Below are 26,406 nucleotides of genomic sequence, written 5' to 3'. Positions count from 1 at the left end.
AATTTGTTGTTTCTTTTCTATCACATAGGTGTTTACAGGCAACAATGATAGGACCACGAACGTATACCATCTTCTCAACAAATCAATCAATGCAACATTTTTGCGTTTTCATCCAAAAACCTGGAACGTTGAAATTTGTATGAGAGTTGAAGCATATGGATGTGATGGTAAGTCATTACTCCCCAAGCAATGAAGCCCCCAGGATGTACCATCATTTTCCCAGTTATTACGCCCCCATCCATGACGCCCCAAACCAAAACACACCCAGGAACTACCAGGCGCACTTAACTATTATGACCCTAGACGCCCAGCTCAACCATAACGCATGTAAGCATTTACACCATGATCTGCCATAATGTCCTCCAGCCATGACAACACGTAACATTTACGAGCCAGACCATAACGTCACGAACCATTACGCCCCCAGCCATGACAACACGTAATATTTAAAAGCTCGACCATAATGTCGCAAACCATTGCGCCCCCCAGCCATGACAACACGTAACATTTACAAGCTCTACCATAACGTCGAAAACCATTACGCCCCCATCCATGACTTCCCCAATCATTACATCCTAATATATTTCCATATGAAAGAAAAGATATATTTTACGTCGGTCATTCAACCGCTATCAATGGCAGCCGACGGTGGTATTGAGAGAAGCATAAGATACCTGATTATTACGGCACTATAAAATTTTTAGACATAGGGAATCAGTGGTTGTGCAATTGATTTTCAAACCTGCTTAATTTTGGGATCACGTTGAGCCAAGCCAAGTGCACATGCTAACATACTGCAACAATGTATTGTAATGTTGTGGTTTTCAATTCATGGAAGAACCATGGTTTTAAACTGCTATTTTTCTTCTTTTCCCTGTAATTGAAGCCTATATTTGTAATGTTTGTCCGCTGTTCGATCCCACGAGCCTTTACTATATCTATTTTTAGTAACCGTGAAAGATTCTATTCATTTATCGTTTTTAGTTAATTCTCTTTTTCAACTGCTCAAACTTACTTTGAAGTTGAACTAGTTCAATGGACCCTTCTCAAAAGTATCGTGGATGCCAGGCTAACATGGAAATACGAAAGAAACCAAGCTCTTTGGCGATGGAATTTGTGCGGTTCTTTTGTATTTCCATGTTAGCCTCGTATACAAGACAGTTTTAAGAAGGGTCCATTAGTGATATTAGTTTTTTTTTAACAGACTTCTTCCTTCTCGTTTACTAATCGTTTATACTGTTTGTTCGTTTTAACATTGCAGCCTTCTCTCAGCCTCTTGGTCTTGAAAATGGTAATGTTCCAGACGCAAACATGAGATCTAGATCAGATGTAAGCTACGAGTATGCAAAGTATGCTCGGCTTAATAATGTCAAAGCATTAAGAGCTTCAGTCACTAATTTAGAGTTCCTTGAGATTAACCTTGGAGAGACTTTGAAAGTTATAACTGCAGTTGCAACCCAAGGACATGGATCCAGAAAAGAATGGATAAAAGAATACTCCCTAAGCTACAGTTTAGAGGCAGCGGAATGGTTCAATTGTATGGAGCATGGCGAAGAGAAGGTATACCAATGCAGCTTTAGCTGACCATATTACTACCATTGAGACTTTGAGACTTGACTTTATAGACCTTTTTAGCTTCGTATGCAAATTGCCCATTTCAGATCACATGACATTCCCACGTGTTAAAATATTTACACACGAAGGAATAAACTCCCAAGTGGCATCACATGGTCTGAAATGTGCACGCACAACAAACGACAAAGCTAAATAGGACTATTACCCATCCGAGGCTGAGGAAAGAATTTGGTCGATTTGGCATTGCAAGTGCATTGTGTGTGGAACCGTATTAAGTGACGTAATATATGCCATCTTGGAAATATGTCCTCAAAAACAGTCCCACAATGTAAAGCAATGCAAACTCGACCCAATTTTTTCTTCGACCTCTATGAATGTCTAATAGTCTTCTTCACAGTTCCCTGCGCCATCTTGAAAGGTAGCCGTGCCTTTGCATCGAAGCGGGACGAATGGTGAGCTTGCAATGATAGAAACATGCGAATAATTGTCGAAGGTGTTAAAAAAGGTCCCTAACTTTGCATGCTCACCGTTCGTCTCGCTTCGATGCAAAGGCACGGCTACCTTTCAAGATGGCGCAGGGAACTGTGAAGAGGACTATTGTACACACAGAATTAAAGGAGGATCAAAATAGATAGAGATTTAGAATGTGAATTAGTTAAGTGTGCAGTGGTGGCTAACGTAGTTTAAACTTTCGAGTTAAACGAAAAGATAAGCATTAAACCTCGTTCCCAAGCACTATAACTTATCTATATTTCTATATCTTCATGTATTTTCAAGTGCTACGCGGTCCACATACTCTCATTAAACTAACTATTCATTGCTACTGTTTTAGATGTTCGTAGGAAATTCAGATCAGCACACAGTTGTTAAGCATGTACTTACTCATAACATCACAGCTCTTTTGGTCAGGTTTCACTTCATTCAGTATTATTTCTATCCTTCTATAAGAGTAGAACTCTACGGAGGCGAAGGTTAGTACAACTATAATAACTAATGATAATAATGATAATAATAATAATAATAATGGTGATGGTGATGGTAATAATGATAATGATAATAATAATGATAATAATGATGATGATGATGGTAATGATGGTGATGATGATGGTGATGATGATGGTGATGATGATGATGGTGATGATAAAGGTGATGATAATTACTTATGTAAATTTACATGTGGATATAATCAACTGCGCCTTAATGTTAACTAGCTAAGCTAACTCGAGACGTCAGGGTTTTTGACGATCAATTTTCCACTTGTTGGGATTAGTACTATTTAGATTGACTGAAGCCAAAATCACAAACGGTCTTGAGCTGTTTTGGTGTATAATTGTCACCGCAAGGCTGTGGGGAAGCATTAGCAAGATTGCCGTAATAAAATATTTGAGAAGAATTAAACACACAGCAAGTATATATAGCTGAAAGTCGTGTTTCATCTTATCATGGTGATCATATTATCTATGATCTAATATCTATGATATTAGATAAGTATTTTATAAGTATATTGATAAGAATATCTAATTATTAAGGTACTTTGATTGTTCTTATTTATAGTTTGCAGTGACCCATTTGGTATGGAAAACAACCAGATCCCAGATAGCAGTATTAGCGCAACTGCAAACTCAGGAATTGGTAAAGAGGCTAAAAACGCCCGACTGAACAACGCAGCAGCTTGGTGCGGGGTTACTAACCAAGACTATCTTCAAATCGACCTTGGAAGAGTTCGTAAACTGCACAAAGTGGCTACCCAAGGACATCCCTCCCTGAAACAGTGGGTCACCAAATTTGCGTTTCATTACAGCTTGGACAATGTTCACTGGTATCAGTACGAGCGGACTGAGGATGTTAAACAGGTAAACAATGGGGAGAGGGTGTTTTGATCATCACGTGTTATGCCATTAGAGAAAGAGAGAACGAGAAAAAGGTAATACTACCTTACAGACTCACTACCTGAATAGAGGAGAGAGCGAAAGGAAAGCTAATTGATTGATCTCTGTGCTCTACAAACTTTTAAGAGAAATTAGTTGCCAAAGATCAATTGATTTCCTGTTAGAAAGCAAACTACAGCTAAGGACAGAAAAGCATACTCCAAACGATATAGTAAAAATCATTCAGCGTGAGCGTAAAAATTTATGCATTTGTTTCATTGCTTTATTCCCTTGAGTGTTGTTTTTTTGTTTACCAGGAAGGCGTGGAAGATTTTTTAAAATGGAAGTATATAACTCAAACTAATGAATTGTATTCCTAAGGAAATTACCCGTGGTCTTAAAAAACAATTTATCCAAAGTGGATGTGTTTATGTTTACTGTGTTTTACACCAAAATAAAAGTGATTTGGTTCATGATTTTTACATTTCTGTCATTCCACTAGTTCACCGCCAACACCGATCAAAAAACCATTGTTTACACTAAGCTAAACAAAATCCGTCAAGCACGTTATGTGAGATTTCAACCCATTACCTGGAATACAGGAGCTTGTATGAGAGTCGAGATTTATGGATGCGAAGGTTAGTCAGACAGCAAATATATCCACTCTCTTCCTCTAAGTTACTAGAGCAATTTGATTAGATTAATAACGTCAAAGATTGACGTTCACTATACGTCATTTCCTGTCCGTGCATGAAGTTCATTTAATTTTTTAATAGTATATGGAACTGTCTGAAAACGCATGGTGGTCAGTGTTTGACCACCATTTGGGGCAGATTATGATATTCAAATAATTAATTTCATCAGCTACTTGCAATAGCGCAGCGCGCTGATTCTAAAAATAGCTTAAAGATTCGGACAAACATTGCATTCTGTTTAACCTCTACGAGGATTATACGAACCGATTTTTTTATTTCTACTTAAAGTTACAATAATAACTCATGTAAACTAAGATCAACTGCGATCAACTGCGATCGGCTGTGAAAATTATCTGCTGAAAGTAAACTTGTAAGTTTGTTTGTCCGAATTTCGCCTTTGTCTTCGTTTTTATGACGTCATGCCTGCGCTGCGCTATTCAGCTATCGTTTTTTATGGTGGAGCAAATAATCAATATTGGTTGCTTTCCATGAGTTAAATTGACAATACTTTTTTTTTGGAATGCATTATTTTCAGACTGTATCGAGCCGCTTGGGGCTGAAAGAGGCCTGATTCCAGATTCTGCTCTAACAGCATCTTCGTGGTATGATATAGACCACGAGCCATGGCTTGGTCGCTTGTACGAGACCAGAGGAGAAAAGGCGTGGTGTGCTAAAACAAACGATGGTAATCAGTACCTTCAAGTGGATCTGGGTTACCTGTCTCGAGTGACCGGTGTAGCTACCCAAGGAAGGAATCGCCATTCATGGTGGGGCTTGAAACAGCCCGCCTGGGTTACTGCGTATAAGCTGAGCTTGAGTAATCATACTGTTGTATGGACCGTATATCAGGAAGATGGTGCAAATGATAAGGTAAATCAATAGAGACTATGTACTTATTGACAGAGTGGGAGGGCCGTACGGGAAAATATTTGGCTCGAGGTCATGTCGTACGGATAATCAAGAAAAAGAAAGCGCGCGGATTCGAGCAGGGCCGGACGGGTTTTTCCGGCCCGCTTACGTCAACCCGTCCGGCCCCCATCGCGTGACTTTTTCCAATGGTTTTATTAGAGCGCGCGAGCAGGGCCGTACGGGTCATATGATAAACTCCCTTTCTTTCTCACCCTTCTTCTTTATATCGTAATTAACAATTAGATTTACAGCCCGAATGGGTTATTGACTCATAGAGAGTCTAATTATTTTAGTATGGACCTAGTAATAGGTCAAATACAAAGAATGTACAACCAAACCACAAACAATGTCAAATTTGGTTTTAATAATTTAGTAGTAGCTCAGCCAATCAGAGTGCAGAATTTGGGATAGACCATTAGTAGGTTTATACCAATGTCTAATAACCTAATATCTACATACCAACCTAACTTCTTCCTTCCTTCCTTTCTTCCTTCCTTCCTTCCTTCCTTCCTTCCTTCTTTCCTTGCCTATCTACCCGACCTATCTATCCACCTACTTTCCTAGCTTCCCTTTCTGGTCGCGCCATTTTTTCTACCTAAGTAAAATTTCAGTTCAATTAAAGAACATCCAAAGGTGCGAAGCGTTTACCTTGGCCATCTATCTTTTAGCTCTTAACCCTTAACACACCCGGGAGTCACTTTTTCCCTTGATTTGAATTTTTATTTCTTCCCAGACGGCACTTGCAAGTGATATAAACTACAAATTTTCAGATTTCAGGATATTGCTATATTTTTTCTCGAAATGTAGGTGTTTATTGGGAATTTAGCTTCCTATGATGTCGTACGACATCCTCTTATTAATCAGAAAGTCACTCGTTACTTGAGATTTATTCCAACGACCTGGGAAATATGGACATGTATGCGTGTAGAGATCTATGGATGTAAAGGTTGGTGCATCTATTTTACCTTCCACATTCATCCATCTATCCACCTATCCATCCATTCACCCACGCACCCAACTACTATAACATCCATCCATCCCAAACCCACTCACCCATCAATCCATGTACTTCATCTATCCAAGCCATCCATCCCAAACCCACCTAACCATTCAACTACTAACATATATTCATCCATCGACCTATCAATCCATCTATTCACGATCACTTGTCCAGCTGTCTTTCAATTTCTTAATTCAGTACATTGCACCAGTTATTTTGTGATTCATGTTTGTCGTACATCCTATTTACAGACTGTGATTATCCTTTGGGTATGGAATTTTATCACATCAAAAGAGAAGCAATCCTGGAATCTTCTGGCAAGTATTTATCAAGATCTCTTCAAACTGGAATACCTCGTTCGGCAAGACTGAACTTTGACAATGTTCATGGCTGGGTTTCGGCCACTTCGAAAGAACATGTTTTTCTGGAAATTGATTTAGGAGTTGAGAGAGTGTCTGTGACGGCAGTTGCTTCTCAAGGCGATGGTGTTAAAGAAAGGGGTGTTTATGAATATGCATTGTCATTTAGTACTGACAGATTAGACTGGTTTGATTACAGAGAAGAATGGCAGACAAAGGTAATTTGACAATAAAACTTTAGCAGTTTTTAACTTCCAAACATACGGAAAGGCACCATTCTTCCGGCTACATCTTTGTTAAATACAAAGTTTATAAGACGTTAATTTTTCATTCATTTTTTTTTTAGGTATTTAAAGCAAGTAAATCTCGTTACCAAGCAACAAAAAGATATCTGAAACAGCCAGTTATCACTCGTTACGTTAGATTTTGGCCCAAACTGTACATTGAATTAGTTATCATGAGGGTCGAGGTGTTTGGCTGCAGAGGTGAGCTAACTGTTGATTATAGTTATATCAGTCAAATTCGGGAAGACTAGCTATATTTCTGGAAAAAGTTTATGATGTATCATTCGCATCATTAAATTGATCAAAGCCATCTTTGGTCCCCCTTTGATATTTGCGAGCTCAGGCTTTTAACATGTAATAATTTGTTTATTACACATTTGGGGTCGATTAAATGACAAGATTTATAGTTTCCACTTAAAGTGCTTATAAGCCTTTACACAATATTTTCAGAATTGATTCTTTAAATAGTGGATAGTTGATTGTGACAGTAATTCGTCATTTGAATGTCGGGTCTTTGAGATACGAAGGTTCATATTTTCAATATGTTAATGACTATGACGTAACATAAGGGATTTGAGTTATTTTGTGGCAACTTTTAATATTGAACGCTGGACGTTTTTCGAAAACAAATTTGTAAGAACCTTTACGTGAGTCACGATAAAAAGGGAGATGCTTTTAAAATAATTTATTCCAGAACGAGTGCAGTGCTGTATATTAAATGATCCCTTCTGTAACAAGTTGGGGGATCGAGGCGATAAACAGTTGTGTAACCTAGTGATTAGATAAGAGTCTACGAAAAGATTTTACATATATATTCTCATTTATTCATTTGACGTAAGGATGCTCGCAGTTATTGTCACTTCTGGCTCCAAGTGTTATCGACTCCACCAAGTTCTTCACCGGATCTAACACGTCCATGGTATCATGGAACCAGCAAGTACGACTTAATGACGCTGAGCCCGCGAATACCTGGTGTGGCAGCGGTAAAGATGGTGAATTTTTCCGTTTGAACTTTGGGACATTGAAAGAAGTACGAAGTATTTACATCCAAGGACATCCAACTGATGCCAAATGGGTGAAAGAGATTTCTATGAGATACAGTACTGATGGTATTTTCTTTAAGACTTATTCAGGATATTATCATAAAAAGGTAAGGAAAGGTACTATATAGGAAAGATACTTGGGAATATTCCCATTTATTCTGATTGGTTGATGAAGTGCGCTTTATGAGGGCACACAGCACGCGCGCTCACTTTCTACTTTGTCATTCGTATCCAAAATAACGGCTACTCTAATTTGTATTTCATTAAAAAAATGGAACATCTTGCTTGCTGTGCTGTGGGAAGTTATAAAGTATTTGGGGAATGATAGAACATACATACGATCCTTGCTTGCTTTATGCCTGCACACAGCTCGCAAGCGCGTTTTCTATTTCTTGTATATCGAAAACATTTTAATGCTTAAAAGCATTTTACATCAATAACTAGATCCTTGTAAAGTGCATATCGATATTTTTTCTCATGAGCTTTGTCTAAATAGAATTCTTGCATACTGAGGTGCCACTGGCTGTTAAGCAGATCCAATTTCTGAGAGAAATTTGTTTATCCTTACGTATGTCCTTTCTGGCAGTTTTTATGGTTAAAACTTCCTTTTGCTCACGCATATGCACTATCAAAGAGTGCATGCATAGTCTTGGACTTATAATTGTTGTGTTGGAGTACTAATGTTGTGTTGTTGAAGAAAAACTATTCAAAACATATTTCAAAAACAGAAGACAAATAAGAAATATATTTGGTGTCTTGAAAGATATGTTATGTTTAAACGGAACGATGTATAGCCTTTGATCAGTAATGTCATAAAACTTTCTAACAAATCAAAATAACAAGTCACACGAGAACAGTGGCAGATTCAAAACGATTTTAAGAGTCTTGACTGTTACCTACAAAAGACATCAAATAGCGTCTTTTTAAGGTCTTATTCTATTATCAGGGACGGCGGAGTTTTTTGATTGGGGGGGCTCAATAGTGATATTGTATGGCAAGGTGGGGGGGGGGGGGGGGGGGCTGAGTTTAGTGAAAATGTATTAAAATTTCACAAAAAGTGGGGGGCTAAAGCCCCCCAGCCCCCCCCCCCCGGTTCCGCCGTCACTGATTATTTTTTAACTCTTTTCAACAACTTTTTGGATTGTTTTCAGGTATTCGAGGCAAACACAGATAATCAAAACATTACAGTGGTGAATCTAAGTCCAAAACTTGTAGCTCTCATCCTGGATATCTATCCAAAGACATGGAATAACATTCCTTGTATGAGGATTGAAGTGTATGGGGATCAAGGTAATCTTTTTGAAGAGAGTCGCTAAAGCTAATTAGTACTAAATAATAGCTTTCAAATAGTAAGGTTTATTTAATCTTAAATATCTCTACCCGTTTTAGAAGAAATGATTATTCTTTAATTATAATCTATATCGCCTGTAGAAGTTAATTTGATTGGCTGTTAATCCACCAATCAGGTTTCTTGATGCAAAATTTTGTCTCTTATCTCGTTAGATTGCTTTGATCCAATTGGAATGGAAAATCACTTGGTACCCAATGAAGCCATTACAGCAACAGGCTGGATATCAGTAGACCACAACCCGTCACAAGCTAGACTCAAAAACATCCATGGGCAAGGAGCCTGGTGCTCTCATGTCAACGATGCACATCAGTTCCTTGAAATAAAGCTTAGTCGCCTACATCATATCACACGTGTTGCCACACAGGGAAGGTATCCAGTTCCCGGTTGTGAAGTTGGTGACGCCTGGGTGACGCAGTATTCAATAGAATACAGTAAAGATGGATTTTCTTGGCAATTTTATCAAGAGAACGGAGTAAATAAGGTATTTATGAACTCTGATTATATTTTATGAACATTAATAAATTTGGACGTATTGTGCTTTTCATTCAAAACCCGCTGCCACTTGATTATTTATACGGATGTAGAAAATTATAGGTTCCTATCAGAGGTTGAGATGACGTGGCATGGCAATATAACACACTCAGACTCACTTGTTGGGTGGCCACGGTTATAGGTGCGTCGCACTGTAATACTAAAGTACACACACCAAAAGCGTGCAATCTGGAATCAACTCTTGTCCTTGAGGAACATCTTCGTTTTATGAAGAATGTGATTTTAGCCATCCCGAGGTTAAGGAAAAGACATAGTTGAGGTGCATTGTGGTACTTTTTAGAAGTCGAAATAAACGCCATCTTGGAAATATCCTCTTATAGTCCCATAATGCATTGTAATGCCAACTCGACCCAGGCTTTTTTTTCGGCCTTGGAGTGCCTTATAGTGAAATTGAAAACGATCAAAGAAAAAATATTAAAACAATATATCAAGTGCAACATGTTTTTAATCTATCCATAAAGAGTATAATTCAATAAATGTGGTTTCTCCTATGGAACTTACTTCCTCCGGTCACATATTAATGGCTCTTTAACTGTTGATATTGCTTTCTCAGGTTTTTACTGCGAACCAGGAAATGATAAACGTCGTCTCTAATGATTTTTTGAATCCAATACTTGCTATAAAAGTACGCATTCGTCCTGTACAATGGAACCGAAAAATCTGCTTGCGGGTCGAACTGTATGGATGTAAAGGTTAGGTTGTACAGTAATATTGAATATTACGGATATACTAAATCATCAGCTTGTATCATCATCATGTATCTTCATCATCATGTACCTTCATGATCATGTATATTCATCATCATGTATTATCATCATCATCATCATCATGTATCACTATCATGTATCATCATCATCATGTAACATCATCATCATCATGTATCACCATCATGTATCATCATCATCATGTAACATCATCATCATGTATCATCATCATGTATCTTCTTCATCTTGTACCTCATCACCATGTGCCTTCATCATCATGTATCATCACCATCATGTATCATCATCAACATGTATCATCATCATGTATCATCATCATTGTGTATCATCATCACCTTGTATCATCATCATCGTCATGTATCATCATCATCATGTATCATCATCATCATGTATCATCATTATGTATCATCATCATGTATCATCACCATCATGTATCATAATCATGCATCATCATCAACATGTATGATCATCATGGTCATGTTCATCTTCATCAGCACCATGTATCATCATCATCACCATGTGTCATCATCGTCATATTTCATCATAACTCTTCATCATCATTGTGTATTATCATCAACGTGTATTATCATCATCATCATCATGTATTATCATCATCGTGTATCATCATTATCATGTATCATCATCATCATGTATCATCATAATCACCATGTATCATCATAATCACCATGTATCATCATAATCACCCTGTATCATCATAATCACCATGTATCATCACCATCCTGTATCATCATCTTGTATCATCATCATCATGTATCATCATTATCATGTATCATCATAATCACCATGTATCATCATAATCACCATGTATCATCACCATCCTGTATCATCATCTTGTATCATCATCATCATGTATCATCATTATCATGTATCATCATCATCACCATGTATCACCATCATGTATCATCATCATCTTGTATCATCATCATCATGTATCATCACCATCATGTATCATCACCATCATGTATCATCACCATCATGTATCATCATCATCATGTATCATCATCATTGTGTATCATCATCAACTTGTATCATCATCATGTATCATTCTCACCATGTATCATCATTATCATCATAATCATGTATCATCATAATCACCATGTATCATCATTATCATGTCTCATCATAATCATGTATCATCATAATCACCATGTATCATCATGTATCATTATCATCATGTATCATCATTATCATGTCTCATCATAATCACCATGTATCATCATAATCACCATGTATCATCATCATCATGTATCATCATCATCATCATCATGTATCATCATAATTAATACTCTCTTATCCCATTCCATTTAATCTATCAACAAATCCATCCCTTCAGTGGTTTCCTAATATCCTTAATACCAACATATATTTCACTCAAAAAGGTTTCTTCAGTCCTGTGGGAATGGAAAACAACGATATTCCAGACGGCAATATTATGGGCGAAGTGCATGAAGAAAGAAAACATTACAGACTAAACCTCCCCTATCAGCCCAAGTTAACAGGATCGAGTTATACTCAGGACGGGACTGATCATTTTGTAAGGATAACTTTTGGATACATTCCATTCATGGTAACGGGGATTGCAATGCAAGGAAGAAACAACGAAGATCAATACGTGATCAATTATGTACTTTTGTTCAGTCGTGATTTAGGGGAATGGTTCAATTACGTAGAAGACGGCGAAACCAAAGTAAGTGCAAATATCTTTTGTAGAATAGTGACAAAAAAGCAAAGTTCGAGTGCCTGGCCGAATAAAGCTCTCTTAAGTTAAGAGTACTCGTAGACCATTGTAAGAGAGCCTTATGCAACCTGACCGTGGAGTACCCTTATCATAAGAAAGCTTTATATAGATGTACGGTACACAAATGATTCATATACACTGAAAACAAATACATTTTTAGTTTGTTTCCGAGGTCAATTGATGAATAATGATATCGACAAAATAAACTGTGACACGTTTATTTTATTTTATTGATTTGAAGAAAAAAAAATGGATTCAAAAAGCATTGGGCATGTTATTTTCTTTTCTTTTTTTCTTTAAGGGGCTTTCATCACGCTTGAGTTTTACCAGCAAAAAATAAAAATAAAAATAAAAATAAAAATAAAAATAAAAATAAAAATAAAAATAAAAATAATAAAATTCTTAGAAAGCACATCCCAAAAAGATTTGAACTGTTTTACAATGACATGTATTTCTAAAACATCCCCCTTCAGGGTGGGGTAGGGAACAATTTTTCGATATAACGTAAACAGGAACGCATCGCTCGTAATCAATAGGTAATGGTAGTTTCTTTTTGCACCGCAGGTCCTTTCTGCTGCTAAATATGACGATAATATCGGAATAGTGGTAAAGCAATTTAGATATGAAGTGAAGGCAAGGGCCGCGAAAGTCATCATCAAGCTTTTTTCACGAATCCCGGCTTTTCGTGTCGAGTTTTATGGATATCCTGGTGAGTTAACTGAATACTATATCGAAATTATATTCTAAATAAAAACAGCTCATGTATACTTAATAGCTCTCCTTGTTTTGAGCCTTTCAAAGGTTGCGGGGAAAACTGGAAACGAATAGGACGCGTGCTGAATCTGCAAAAGGCAGGAGTGTTTAATCAGGTTTAAAAACATGGGGCGTAGCCGTGACGTGTATAGTCAGTCCAATTTCATCAAAGGCCTATGAGTTATAAATGAGATTTCGAAAGTAAGAGTGATATATTTCCGTTTTTATTAGTTGACAACGCAGCCCTTGGAATGTCGTCTGGAGCCATTCCCGACTCCGCTATCACCGCTTCTAGCTTCAAAACAGGGTACGAACCGAATAAAGCAAGGCTCAAAGCTACAGGACACGACAACTGGTGCGCAGATGAACCGATTGTGAACGAATTTATCAAGGTGGGCATTGGTAGGATGGTGGTTGTGACAGAGATTGCTTTAGGGGGTGGTTTACAAAATGGTGATGGAAGAGTCAGCAAGTACACGGTATCTCACAGTGTAGATGGAAAGATTTGGGAAGTGTATCATGGTGAAGAAGAGCTTTACAACGAGGTAAGATCAATCGCAATTACCTACCGTTTTATATATAGCTTTAGAGGGTGGGACGTTTTTTGGGGGGGAGGGGGGGGGACAGGCGAGGGGTGACAGTAAGCAGGCTAAATTATCCAAGGAGCCATCAAAACAATAGACTTAAGTCATCTATTTTTAAAAATAGAATTTCTTTTTCGATCAAATGAAAACGATAACAAGCGTTTTAATTACAACCAAAAAAAGAAAAATCTACCAAAAATCACCACAGTGGACCAATTGTTGCGAATTCTCACATATTTTTGGACTTTTTTGGACTATAGCCCATAGATTTCATCCGTTTTGTGTATTTTTTCACTTCCCTCAAAATTTATTTCGATTTTCAAAAGGGCCATTTTTGGCCCATTTTGGCCAAAAAGCATGGACTATAGCCCATGGTTTTAATAGATTTAGGGTGTTTTCTGACTTCCCTCAAAAATTATCTTATTTTGGAAATCCTATTTTGGACAAAAAGCATTAACATTAGCCAATGGTTTTCACTCATTTTGGGTATTTTTTCAACTTCACTCCAAGATAATTGCAATTTGGAAAAGGGTCATTTTTGGCTTATTTTGACTAAAAAGCATTGACGATACCTCATGGTTTTTATCCATTTTGAATGTTTTTTTAATTCCTTCAAAAATTACCTGAATTTCGAACACGGCAATAGCATGGATTATAGCCCATGATTTTCATCCATTTTGGGTATGTCATTTTCGCCTATTTTGCCCAAAAAGCATAGACTATAGCCCATGGTTTTGATGAATTTTGGGTGTTTTTTGACTTCCCTTAAAAATTATTGCAATTTGCAAAAGGGTCATTTTTATCCCATTTTGATCAAAAAGCATGGACTATAGCACATGGTTTTGCTCGATTTTGGGTGTTTTTAGGTATTTTTTGACTTCCCTTCAAAATTCACTCTTTTTGGAAAAGGTTCTATTTTGGACTATTTTGGCCAAAAAGCATGGACTATAGCCCATGGTTTTGATGGATTTTGGGTGTTTTTTGACTTCCCTTAAGAATTATCTTATTTTGGAAAAAGGTTGATTTTTGGCCTATTTTGACCGAAAAGCATGGAAAGTCCATGGTTTTGATGGATTTTGGGTGTTTTTTGACTCCCCTTAAAAATTATCTGATTTTGGAAAAAGCTTCATTTCCGGTCTATTTTGACCAAAAAGCATGGACTATAGCCCATGGTTTTGATGGACTTTGGGTGTTTTTTGACTTGCCTTAAAAATTATCTGATTTTGGAAAAGGTTGATTTTTGGCCTATTTTGACCAAAAAGCATGGACTATAGCCCATGGTTTTGATGGATTTTGGGTGTTTTTCGACTTCCCTTAAAAATTACCTGATTTGGAAAAGGCTTCATTTCCGGCCTATTTTGACCAAAAAGCATGGACTATAGCCCATAGTTTTGATGGATTTTGAGTGTTTTTCACACCTGTTTGAAAAGAATGAAAAAATCATGAAACTTGAAAAATGGGTCTTTTTGGTGAAAAAGCATGGACTATAGCCCATGGTTTTAATGGATTTTGTGTGTTTTTTGACTTGCCTTAAAAATTATCTGATTTCGGAAAAGACTTCATTTCCGGCCTATTTTGACCAAAAAGCATGGACTATAGCCCATGGTGTTGATGGATTTTGGGTGTTTTGCACACCTTTTTGAAAAGAATGAAAATATCATGAAACTTGAAAAATGGGTCTTTTTGGCCAAAAAGCATGGTCTATAGCCCATGGTTTTGATGGATTTTGGGTGGTTTTCACACCTTTTTGAAAAGAATGAAAAAATCATGAAACTTGAAAAAATGGGTCATTTTTGGCCAAAAAGCATGGTCTATAGCCCATGGTTTTGAGCGATTTTGGGTGTTTTTTGACTTCCCTTAAAAATTATCTGATTTTGGAAAAGGCTTCCTTTCCGGCCTATTTTGACCAAAAAGCATGGACTACAGCCCATGGTTTAGATGGATTTTGGGTGTTTTTTGACTTCCCTTAAAAGTTATCTTATTTTGTAACAGGGTTTATTTTTGGCCTATTTTGACCAAAAAGCATGTTCTATAGCCCATGATGTTGATGGATTTTGGGTGTTTTGCACACCTTTTTGAAAAGAATGAAACAATCATGAAATTTGAAAAATGGGTCTTTTCGGCCAAAAAGCATGGTCTATAGCCCATGGTTTTGATGGATTTTGGGTGTTTTTCACACCTTTTTGAAAAGAATGAAAAAATCATGTAACCTGAAAAATGGGTCTTTTCGGCCAAAAAGCATGGACTATAGCCCATGGTTTTGATGGATTTTGGGTGTTTTTCACACCTTTTTGAAAAGAATGAAAAAATCATGAAACTTGAAAAATGGGTCGTTTTGGCCAAAAAGCATGGCCTATAGCCCATGGTTTTGATGGATTTTGGGTGTTTTTCACACCTTTTTGAAAAGAATGAAAAAATCATGAAACTTGAAAAATGGGTCGTTTTGGCCAAAAAGCATGGACTATAGCCCATGGTTTTGATGGATTTTGGGTGTTTTGCACACCTTTTTGAAAAGAATGAAAATATCATGAAACTTGAAAAATGGGTCTTTTTGGCCAAAAAGCATGGACTATAGCCCATGGTTTTGATGGATTTTGGGTGGTTTTCACACCTTTTTGAAAAGAATGAAAAAATCATGAAACTTGAAAAAATGGGTCATTTTTGGCCAAAAAGCATGGTCTATAGCCCATGGTTTTGAGCGATTTTGGGTGTTTTTTGACTTCCCTTAAAAATTATCTGATTTTGGAAAAGGCTTCCTTTCCGGCCTATTTTGACCAAAAAGCATGGACTACAGCTCATGGTTTAGATGGATTTTGGGTGTTTTTTGACTTCCCTTAAAAGTTATCTTATTTTGTAACAGGGTTTATTTTTGGCCTATTTTGACCAAAAAGCATGTTCTATAGCCCATAGTCTTGATGGATTTTGGGTGTTTTGCACACCTTTTTGAAAAGAATGAAAAAATCATGAAATTTGAAAAATGGGTCTTTTTGGCCAAAAAGCATGGACTATAGGCCATGGTTTTGATGGATTTTGGGTGTTTTTCACACCTTTTTGAAAAGAATGAAAAAATCATGAAACTTGAAAAATGGGTCTTTTTGGCCAAAAAGCATGGACTATAGCCCATGGTTTTGATGGATTTTGGGTGTTTTTTGACTTCCCTTAAAAATTATCTGATTTTGGAAAAAGTTGAATTTTGGCCCATTTTGACCAAAAAGCATGGACTATAGCCCATGGTTTTGATGGATGTTGGGTGTTTTTTGAATTCCCTTAAAAATTATCTTATTTTGGAAAAGGTTGATTGTTGAGGCCACTAGCTCAACAGTATAGAATTCCTGTTTTTCCGCCGTTTTGTGCTGTGTGAGTCCGCTAACCAGTTAATGTCGCTGTCGCGTCACGTCGTGTGCACGTTGTCATTTGTAGTGTTAGTGTAATGTGATCATCAGCTTCATGTGTTATGTTCTCGTGCAGTGTGTTCATCAATTGGTAAGTTCTTTGCCATTGCTTGCTTGCAGTATTGTACCATCGTAATGTAATACTCTTTGTTTTAGGATTTTACTGTGTGTGTATCGGATAGTTTACATGTGAAACCATTTGATGAATAAATCGAATCTGCGCATATGAAGTTGAGACGTGTGTGTTTAACCCCTACATTGATTTTTGGCTTATTTTGACCAAAAAGCATGGACTATAGCCCATGGTCTTGATGGATTTTGGGTGTTTTTTGACTTGCCTTAAAAATTATATGATTTTGGAAAAAGGTTTATTTTCGGCCTATTTTAACCAAAAAGTATGGACTATAGCCCATGGTTTTGATGGATTTTGGGTGTTTTTTGACTTCCATAAAAAATTATCTGATTTTGGAAAAAGGTCTTTTTTGGCCCATTTTGGGCAAAAAGCATGGACTATAGTCCCTGGTTTTGACCGATTTTGGTTGTTTTTTGACTTTGCGCAAAATTTAAATGAAATTGAAAAAAGGTTCTATTTCTGACAAAAAGCATGACTATAGTCCATGGTTTTGATGGATTTTGTGCAAATTTTAGTAGTTTTCAATTACCTAAAAAATTAATTCAATTTGTAAAGTGGTCATGTTTGGACTATTTTGAGCAAAAAGCATGCACCATGGTTTTTATCCATTTTGGGTGGTTTTAGACTTAATCAAAAATTATCCTAATATGGAAAAGGGTGATGTTTAGGTCATAGCCCATGGTTTTCTTTCATTTTGGGTATTTTTTCAATTATCTGAAAAAATAATTCAATTATGAAAAGGGTCATTTTTGGCCTATTTTGGTCAAAAAGCATGGATTATAGCCCATGGTTTTTATCCATTTTGGGTGTTTTTTGTCGTGTTATGTAGGATGGTTGTCATGTTACGTGCTATGTACCAGGGATGAGTTACGTGTTTTGTAACATGCTTATCATGTTACGCGCTATGTTATGTGTTGCAGTAGAGAAGGTTGTATTCCATCAGCTTTAGTGGTGTTTGGCTAAAATTATCTGGGGAAATAAACAATATTTAAAATGGATTAATTTTAGAGGGAAATCAAAAGACGTTTAAAACAAAGAAAATCGATTAAAACCATGGGCTATGGCCTATCAAGACAATGGGGTATATTCCATGCATTTTGGCCAAAATAAGCCAAAAATGACCCTTTTCCAAATTGGTGTAACTTTTGAGGGAACTGAAAAAACGCCCAAAATCCATCAAAACCATGGGCTATAGTCCATGCTTTTTTTGGCCAAAATACGCCAAAAACGGAAATAAGATAATTTTTCAGGTAAGTCAAAAACACCCAAAATCCATCAAAACCATGGGCTATAGTCCATGCTTTTTTTTGGCCAAAATACGACAAAAACGGAAATAAGATAATTTTTCAGGTAAGTCAAAAACACCCAAAATCCATCAAAACCATGGGCTATAGTCCATGCTTTTTGGCGATAATAGAAAATTGAAAAAGTTTTGGAGTGAAGTGAAAAAATACCAAAAATGAATGAAAACCATGGGCTAATGTCAATGCTTTTGGGCCAAAATAGACCAGAAATAAACCTTTTTGCAAAATAAGAATTTTTGAGGGAAGTCAAAAAAGACGTACCAAAATTCATCAAAAATATGGGCAATAGTCCATGCCTTTTGGCAAAAATAGGCCAAAAATGACCGTTTTTGAAGGTAGGATAGATCTTTTACCAGTTATAGTTTCACTTCCTGAGAGCTTACTCAAGCTTTACTTGTTTGACATGAAATGTTTCCCATTATCCCCAATGGTGTCAGCTTTGAGTGAAAGTTTCTAGTGACTAAGTTTATTAAAATAAGTATATGGGAATTGAAATGCTTCGAAGTCAAATTGGTTTATCTGTATAGTATGATCTATTTTAAGGGTTTCCTGATGGCCAACAATGCTTTAGAAGGTGAAAAGAAAACGCTTCGATTTCCATTCAGAGCCCGTTATGTAAAAGTAATTCCAAACACGTTTCATGGCCCAGTTCCATGCTTGACGCTCGAGCTTTACGGAAAAGAAGGTATTTGTATATATAAGATTTTTAGACTTTCCTGGCATAAAGGAATATAGAATTTATTAAACACTCAATTAATGTTCTTTTTAAATAATACTAAATGCGCAAAAACCTGAGTTTGGAACTGAACAAAGTAAAAGTCTATGTAATGTGAAAAATTTAAAATCATCCATGTTCAATAGTATAGTTATAGACGCAAAAGCGGTAGAGTTTTTTTCTCTACCTTTTCTTGGGTCATGAACAGAGAAGCATAACCGTTCACTCACCGTTGCTTAACGAAGCTAAAGTACACCCCAACATTGTTGCAGATTGCGAAGACATGGTTGGAGTATCCGACTGGAAAATACCTAAAACTGCCATGACCGCTTCCTCGTCGATAAGTGGCAATTACCCGCCGTGGATGGCTAGGTTGGGTTCCTCAGACTTCGGGGGAGCTTGGTGTGCAAGGTGTGTTTTTTTCTTTTTTTTGCTGTTGTACCATTTCATCTGAGAAAGGCATAACGAAAGTAAAAATAAGGTCTAATGCAAACTCATACACGTTTATATAGGTAATTTGATTTAATTACCCCGGTATACATATGGGTCACGATTTAGGGATCTACGTTTTGCGTTGGGTTTGTCGTTGGACCCAACGACCCAACAAGGCAAACATCAATATAAGGTATATGAGCTTAATTCTGATCACAGATTTGTGCCTATGAAGGAAAAGGTACTTTCGCTTTGTTAGCCCAATAGCCCAACAGCCCAATAGCCCAATAGCCCAACAAACCCAATAGCACAACAAACCCAATAGCACAACAAACCCAACAGCCCAATAGCCCAACAGCCCAACAAACCCAATAGCCCAACAAACCCAACAGCCCAATAGACCAATAGCCCAATAGCCCAACAGCCCAACAAACCCAATAGCCCAACAAACCCAACAGCCCAATAGCACATCAAACACAATAGCCCAATAGCCCAACAAACCCAATAGGCTGTTGGGCTTGTTGGGCTATTGGGTTTGTTGGGCTATTGGGTTTGTTGGGCTATTGGGTTTGTTGGGCTATTGTGTTTGTTGGGCTATTGTGTTTGTTGGGCTATTGTGTTTGTTGGGCTATTGTGCTATTGGGCTGTTTGGTTTGTTGGGTTTGTTGGGCTATTGGGCTGTTGTGTTGTTGGGCTATTGGGCTGTTGGGCTATTGAGCTGTTGGGCTATTGGGCTGTTGGGTTTGTTGGGCTATTGGGCTTGTTGGGCTATTGGGCTATTGTGTTTGTTGGGCTATTGGGCTATTGGGCTGTTGGGTTTGTTGGGCTATTGGGCTATTGGGCTGTTGGGCTATTGGGCTGTTGGGCTATTGGGCTGTTGGGCAGTTGGGCTTGTTGGGCTGTTGTGTTGTTGGGCTGTTGTGTTGTTGGGCTGTTGTGTTGTTGGGCTGTTGGGTTTGTTGGACTGTTGTGTTGTTGGGCTGTTGGGCTGTTGGGTTTTTTAATATGTTGGACGGTTAGGCTGTTGGGCTGGTTGGGTAGTTGAGCCGTTGCGTTTTACGGCTTTTATATTCTAGAAACCTTACATCATCGTCAATATCACGACTGATTTCGACAATCCGGTGTAACTTATTAAATTACGGAATAGTGAATATAGTTATGGTCTTGAAAACGATAGTTTTGCATGGACTCCGGGTGGCGCCGGGTTAACTATCGATATGGGAGAAAATTATTATACAACAGCGCAGGTTACGGAGCATCAGGAATGAGGAAGTTATAAGTTAAGAAAGGAAAAGATGGCTTTAGCAAAAAAAAAAAAAAAAAAAAAAAAAGGGTAGAGGAAACATGAAAATGTAAAAGAATGCTGGTGTGTATTAAATGCAGGAGGTGAGAGTATGGTGCAAATATCAAAGGCCACGTGACCTATGATAAAACGATAGATGCGCATGCGCACAAGCACCTTTTCCTTCATAGACACAAAACTGTGATCAGAAGTAAGCTCATATACCTTATATTGATGTTTGCCTTGTTGGGTCGTTGGGTCCAACGACAAACCCAACGCAGAACTCGGATCCCTAAATCGCGACTGGTATAGTTTCACAAGGCTTTGGTTAGGGTGTTATGATCCAAACTATTAAAGATAAATAAATGATTTGTGTGTTCCTCAGAGCTCAGCTTTGGGTCCCCTATCTGAATTGATCGAACATATCGCCGCAAATCTAATAGAAAATCTAGATTGCCTATGGCTATTCTAAATGTGTTAGGGAGAGAAAATATCTCCAAAACGCCTGATACATTGCAAATTAATTGCAGGTTAAACGATGCCAATCAGTTCCTCCAAGTCGATCTTCTCTCAAAACACAAAATCACGAAAATTAAAATCCAAGGCAAAGGATCTCAGACTGATTTGCCTACCATACCCGAATCCTGGGTTAAAACGTTCACGCTATCCTATAGTGATGATGGATTTTCTTGGCAAGACGTTTTGGAAGGCGAGATTGTTAAGGTACAAATCCATGTTTTTATACATTAATAACCCCTATGCAGCCATCTTGAAAGTTGCTAGCACAAAAATACCTTATCAAAAATAGCAATACACCTAGGGCTGGTTGAAAATTCATGTCGTGTATGATGGTTTGGAAGGTAACAACACTCGTACCCAGTCGCTTCTCTTACTCGCGCTGTGGTTGATGAAAATGATTTAGTGAGTTTTTTGTGTAAATAAATAGCCTTCGCGCGCATTAATTATTCGTCTTCCCATATTCCACTGCTAATAAAGGAATAAACCTAGGTGAAAAGTGCGTACGACTCTGCAAGGTAACAATGCTATATAAGCTATAAATGCTATATATATTATTATTATTATTATAATAATTATTATTATAAGATATCAGAGATATTTACAGTTTATCTTTATTTAAATCTAAACTCAATACTCATTTATTTAAGTTATCTATCTTATTTATTTATTCCTTTAACGTTAGGTTACTAAGCGCTTAGAACAGACTTGTATAAACGCTATATAAGCCATATATATTATTATATTATTATTATTATTATTATTATCAGATATCAAGATATCGTATCATTAATAACCCCTATGGATAACCATCTTGTAAGCTACAAGTACTACTACCTTTGGGGTTGATTGGTTATATTGAATTCCCTTATGCAGTAAATACTAGTATGATACCAGTATGCTGCAACAGTAAAATAGTATGTTAGTAAAAAGATAAGATAATAACTCTGGGGCTGCTTTAATGAGATATTCATGGTATGCATAATACCTTGGACGGCAATGTTGCCATGTAGTAATAAAATTACCTAAAACTCTGCTCTATTATGTTCTAGTACATGGAGTTCTATCATAGTATCCAGTAGTATTTCCGGGAAATTGGCAAAGTACTTATTAGTAATCGATTCGTTCATCACGTATCTTGTTTTAATATTATGTGGACTATGCTCTTTAGATATTTTCAGGCAATACAAATGGGTATCGCATTGAGACTGTTACAATAAACACAGAAGTAAAAGGCAGATTTATACGCATTCATCCCAAAACCTGGCAAAACCATATTTGCTTGAGGATCGAGCTCCTAGGATGTGAAGGTTTGTTTGATTGTTTGTCCGCCCCTCACCCCCACCACTTTACTATCTCTCTCTCTCTCTCTCTCTCTTACACATACAATTCCTTGGTATGAAGCTTAAATTATTCTATGAACTAAGCTATTTGCCTCTTACCCTTCAAGAATGTGGCGATCCTCTTGGAATGGAGAACTACAATATTCCTTTGCGAAATATTGAAGCGTCAACAGATTCAGGCAATCTTCCCAGCTCTCGATTGAACAGATCTGGCCCTTCCAAATATTTTTGTATTCTTTCAACCACGAATGATGACTTCCTACAAATTAATGTCGGTCGCGCAGCAAAGGGCATCAGTGCTGTTGCTGTCCAGGGAAGATTTTGCTGCGAAACCTTCATCCAAGAGTTTCTGTTCAAGTACAGTAGAGATGGCATTAACTATGTTACTTATAAATTCAATGGAAAAGATAAAGTAAGTTATTAATCCAAAACCCAAACTTCAAGATCCTTACATAGCTTGCCTGTGTGATAACTATTCTAAAATAAAGTCTCACAAACGTGTGAGAGCAACAGTACAGGCCTAAAAACCTTCAAAATTTCAAATTCAAATAAATTCAAATTTGATAACCTAGAACTATCTCTGGGCTAATCAAAGTCAGAGCACGAATAACTCGCAGATCGAACCCTGAAACAACCTCTGGGCTGGTCTAAGTCAAGGCATGGCTAACTCACAGATAGAACACTGAAACAACCTCTGGGCTGATCCTAAGTCAAGGCATGGCCAACTCAGAGATCAAACCCTGAAACAACCTCTGGGCTGATCTAAGTCAGTGCACTGCTAACTCAGAGATCAAACCCTGAAACAACCTCTGGGTTGTTTAAAGTCAGCTAGACCATGCTTAGCTCAACCCGAACCCGAAAAGCTTATGTATAAAAAAGTTTGTTTGATTTCATTAACGCTAATCTAATGCTCAATGAGTGACGAAGACGAAAAGTCTTGTGGACTCGATTTGACAAACTTTTTAAACAAAGGATTCGGTTACATGGAAAAGAAGAATAATATCAGTCGTCAAACCAAATTTTTTCCCACTAGATGGAAACAATGAGACAACAAAACATTGTTGCAATATATTAGTATGTGTGCTTGGCTTGGCTTGTCTTGTCCCATTTCAATCCTAAAATGCACAATAGTGACGTCATCCGTTGAAAACGCTATAACACTAGATTTTCTACAAAGCAATCATTGAATCTGTCAAAGAAATAATTATGGCATGTTTCTGCTCGTTTTCAAGGTCCTAAAATGTGGAATGACATACGATACGAAATGATACAGAATGATTCAAAAATTAAAATTAATTTCTTAAAATTCAAATGTTTATCTGATATAATAGCAGATATTGTGGATGCATGCAAACGAGATGCAAATGAGGCAACGAGCATCGTATCGACCCGATAGCCTAACTTGTATGATTCTTAAAACAAAAGAATATCTCACTCAGACTCTAGAGATATAACTGACAATAGAGATTGCAGCCATTATGTAAAAAAAAAAAAAAAAGAAAGAAAGAAACTAATGACAAAGTTATTGTCAAAGGTACACCAGTATGGCGGCTGTGACGTCATGTCCGAAAACAGAGATGGCAGCCATATTGGCGTACCTCACAAAAGAAACTAATGACAAAGTTATTGTCAAAGGTACACCAATATGGCGGCTGTGACGTCATGTCCGACAACAGAGATGGCAGCCATATTGGTGTACCTAACAAAAGAAACTAATGACAAAGTTATTGTCAAACGTACACCAATATGGCGGCTGTGACGTCATGTGTAAACACTCTTATGACAAGTGTAGACGTTGTTTATTTATTAGTATACTATCATTATAGATCTATTGATTCAAAGGTTTCTCACCTGAGGTCTTCTGTCACGATTCCCTTGAGTAAAGTTTAATTTCGAGACATCCGAACAAAGATTCTGTCATTACATTTATTTGTACAACGGCTCTGAAATGAGACAAAATGAAATAAGAAATGAAACAAAAAGTTGTATTTCAATGCCATACTATGTACCTGACTCTCGATTGCGCAGCAGATAACCCACTGTAAAAAAAAAAAAAAAAAAGCTTCGTAAGATAAACCGTTTTCATATTACTCAATTGTTGCTGTGTTCATTGATTACAGGCTCATTCATACTGGGATAGCCTCGTATTGGTGTCTAAATATTCCCAAATACCAACGGCTAAGTAAAGAATGCACAATTTCAACAATACAAACACTGAAATTCCACGGACTTTCACTGGAACACATGAATATTCTGCACAAAGTCGAGGCTATCCCTGAACAACAGAGAACTCGAAACTGGAGTATTTTGCGTTGACCGATCTGATGGGATCAAAATTAATAAATGCTTTATCTTTTAGATTTTAAAGGGTCCTGTTGGAGAACATGAAATGATTAGACACCGGTTTGAACGAAGAATTGTAGCAACACACGTTAGAATCGTGATTTTAGAATATCAAGCCGCAATATGTCTGCAAGCGGAACTCTATGGATGTGAGGGTAGGTCATGCATTCAACGCCGTGAGAATTTTTATACGCCTATTTTCAAAAACGGTTGTCCTCGTAAAAGGCGATAGGCGAAAAGCGATAGAAGATAGCTCATTCCAAGAACAGCTAAAATAACTTGTGTTTCTGCTTCTTATTCTCGTCAAGAACATGGACCTTATTGTTGAGACTGATTCAATGTTCTTTGTAGTCAACGAAACCATTTCCATTTCGAAATGACCTATCACCTATCGCACCTTGGCGATGACAGCGTTTTTTGAAATAGGTGTATGAATAAATTTAGCATATACCAACTTGTGTACTTCCTAAGAACGCGCGCGCTCATTGGTTAATAGGAGGTGAATATTGTACGATATTCACCTCTGAATCTCGGAATATTGAGTCGGCAACAAAATGGGATCTGCCGGCAATCGTTTTGCTACAATTTCCGATGAGGAAATTGAAAAAAATGAAAGTAAATGCCATTCCTATCAATACTAAAAAGGCAACGAAGTATGGCCTAAAAGTTGCTAAACGTTTTGCGTGAATTTGTCACGCAGACTAAAAGTTTCTGTTTGTTTGTTTTTATTGAATTATTGTATTTAAAAATAAGTTACTCTGTACACAAGTTGGTATATGCTAAAACATTTATTCGCCTCAGGCTCAGTGAATATGGAAAATATTTACCTCGCCGTTCGAAGAATCGCGTCTCGGTAAATACTCTCCAATATTCACTTCGCCTTCTGCGAATAATTGCTAAATATAACTAGAACCTGATTTATCTTATCGCCCTATTAAAAGTTACTAGATGAAATACCTTTTTTCATACCCACTTCGGAACATCCCATTTTTAAGCTCAATATTTTCGTGGCTTGACATTTCAGCATGCAGCGAGTCACGTGGTTTCGGCCACCATCGTATTACGTCATATACACTCTCCGCGTCTTCCAATGGAGCATCGGTTTCAGATGCTGAAGTTTCGTCACTTAACAGTGCCTGGTGTGCTGCTTCTGACGACTCTAACCCCTACCTGCAAGCACAGTTCACTTCAAGTCAAGTGATAACTAAAATCGTGACCATGGGTCATCCAGTCAACGGTCAATATGTTTCTAAATACAAGATAACTTACAGTACGGACGGCGTCACCTGGAAGACACATTATGAAGATGAATCAGAAACTGTTGTATCAGAAGTAAGAAGAAGATTTGGGGTCTCTGGCATCTAGGTGTACACCTAGCCTACGCTCATCCGGTATAATTTCTGTCGAACTGAATAACCGGTTATTTCGGGAGAATACCGGCTGAACGCATGCTAGGCGTACATATGCGTTTGCATGTTGCGAAGGAGAAAAC

General features: G+C 37.4%; 1 protein-coding gene and 1 long non-coding RNA gene across 2 annotated transcripts in view; one reads left to right on the top strand and one right to left on the bottom strand.

Moving 5' to 3' along the window:
* The window catches only part of LOC116286593 (uncharacterized), a 40,304-nt gene that overhangs the window by 7,244 nt on the left and 6,654 nt on the right, over window positions 1-26,406 (top strand). The window contains exons 5-27 of the mRNA XM_089028579.1: window positions 29-167; window positions 1,262-1,560; window positions 2,408-2,546; window positions 3,130-3,428; window positions 3,946-4,081; window positions 4,674-5,008; window positions 5,855-5,993; window positions 6,299-6,624; window positions 6,753-6,891; window positions 7,530-7,840; window positions 8,885-9,023; window positions 9,237-9,565; window positions 10,190-10,328; window positions 11,759-12,066; window positions 12,682-12,826; window positions 13,102-13,415; window positions 18,827-18,968; window positions 19,271-19,409; window positions 21,243-21,435; window positions 22,400-22,538; window positions 22,679-22,983; window positions 24,931-25,069; window positions 25,939-26,246. Coding sequence (XP_088884705.1) covers window positions 29-167; window positions 1,262-1,560; window positions 2,408-2,546; window positions 3,130-3,428; window positions 3,946-4,081; window positions 4,674-5,008; window positions 5,855-5,993; window positions 6,299-6,624; window positions 6,753-6,891; window positions 7,530-7,840; window positions 8,885-9,023; window positions 9,237-9,565; window positions 10,190-10,328; window positions 11,759-12,066; window positions 12,682-12,826; window positions 13,102-13,415; window positions 18,827-18,968; window positions 19,271-19,409; window positions 21,243-21,435; window positions 22,400-22,538; window positions 22,679-22,983; window positions 24,931-25,069; window positions 25,939-26,246 — 5,001 coding nt within the window. The remainder of the gene's footprint in view (window positions 1-28; window positions 168-1,261; window positions 1,561-2,407; window positions 2,547-3,129; window positions 3,429-3,945; window positions 4,082-4,673; window positions 5,009-5,854; window positions 5,994-6,298; window positions 6,625-6,752; window positions 6,892-7,529; window positions 7,841-8,884; window positions 9,024-9,236; window positions 9,566-10,189; window positions 10,329-11,758; window positions 12,067-12,681; window positions 12,827-13,101; window positions 13,416-18,826; window positions 18,969-19,270; window positions 19,410-21,242; window positions 21,436-22,399; window positions 22,539-22,678; window positions 22,984-24,930; window positions 25,070-25,938; window positions 26,247-26,406) is intronic.
* On the bottom strand, window positions 22,807-25,993 carry LOC116286688 (uncharacterized). The gene is made up of 4 exons (XR_004195984.2): window positions 25,872-25,993; window positions 24,581-24,610; window positions 24,423-24,514; window positions 22,807-22,920 (listed from the first exon to the last, which is right to left on the bottom strand). It is a non-coding gene; the product is annotated as an uncharacterized LOC116286688 (long non-coding RNA).

Source organism: Actinia tenebrosa, unplaced genomic scaffold (genome assembly GCF_029948245.1).
Source record: "Actinia tenebrosa isolate PJP-AT-01 unplaced genomic scaffold, QUT_ActTen_1.0 PGA_scaffold12__29_contigs__length_12842862, whole genome shotgun sequence".
In the NCBI taxonomy this organism is placed as follows: Eukaryota; Metazoa; Cnidaria; class Anthozoa; order Actiniaria; family Actiniidae; genus Actinia; species Actinia tenebrosa.
Note: the sequence above shows the minus strand (reverse complement) of the source record. Positions and strands in the feature narration are given on the sequence as shown.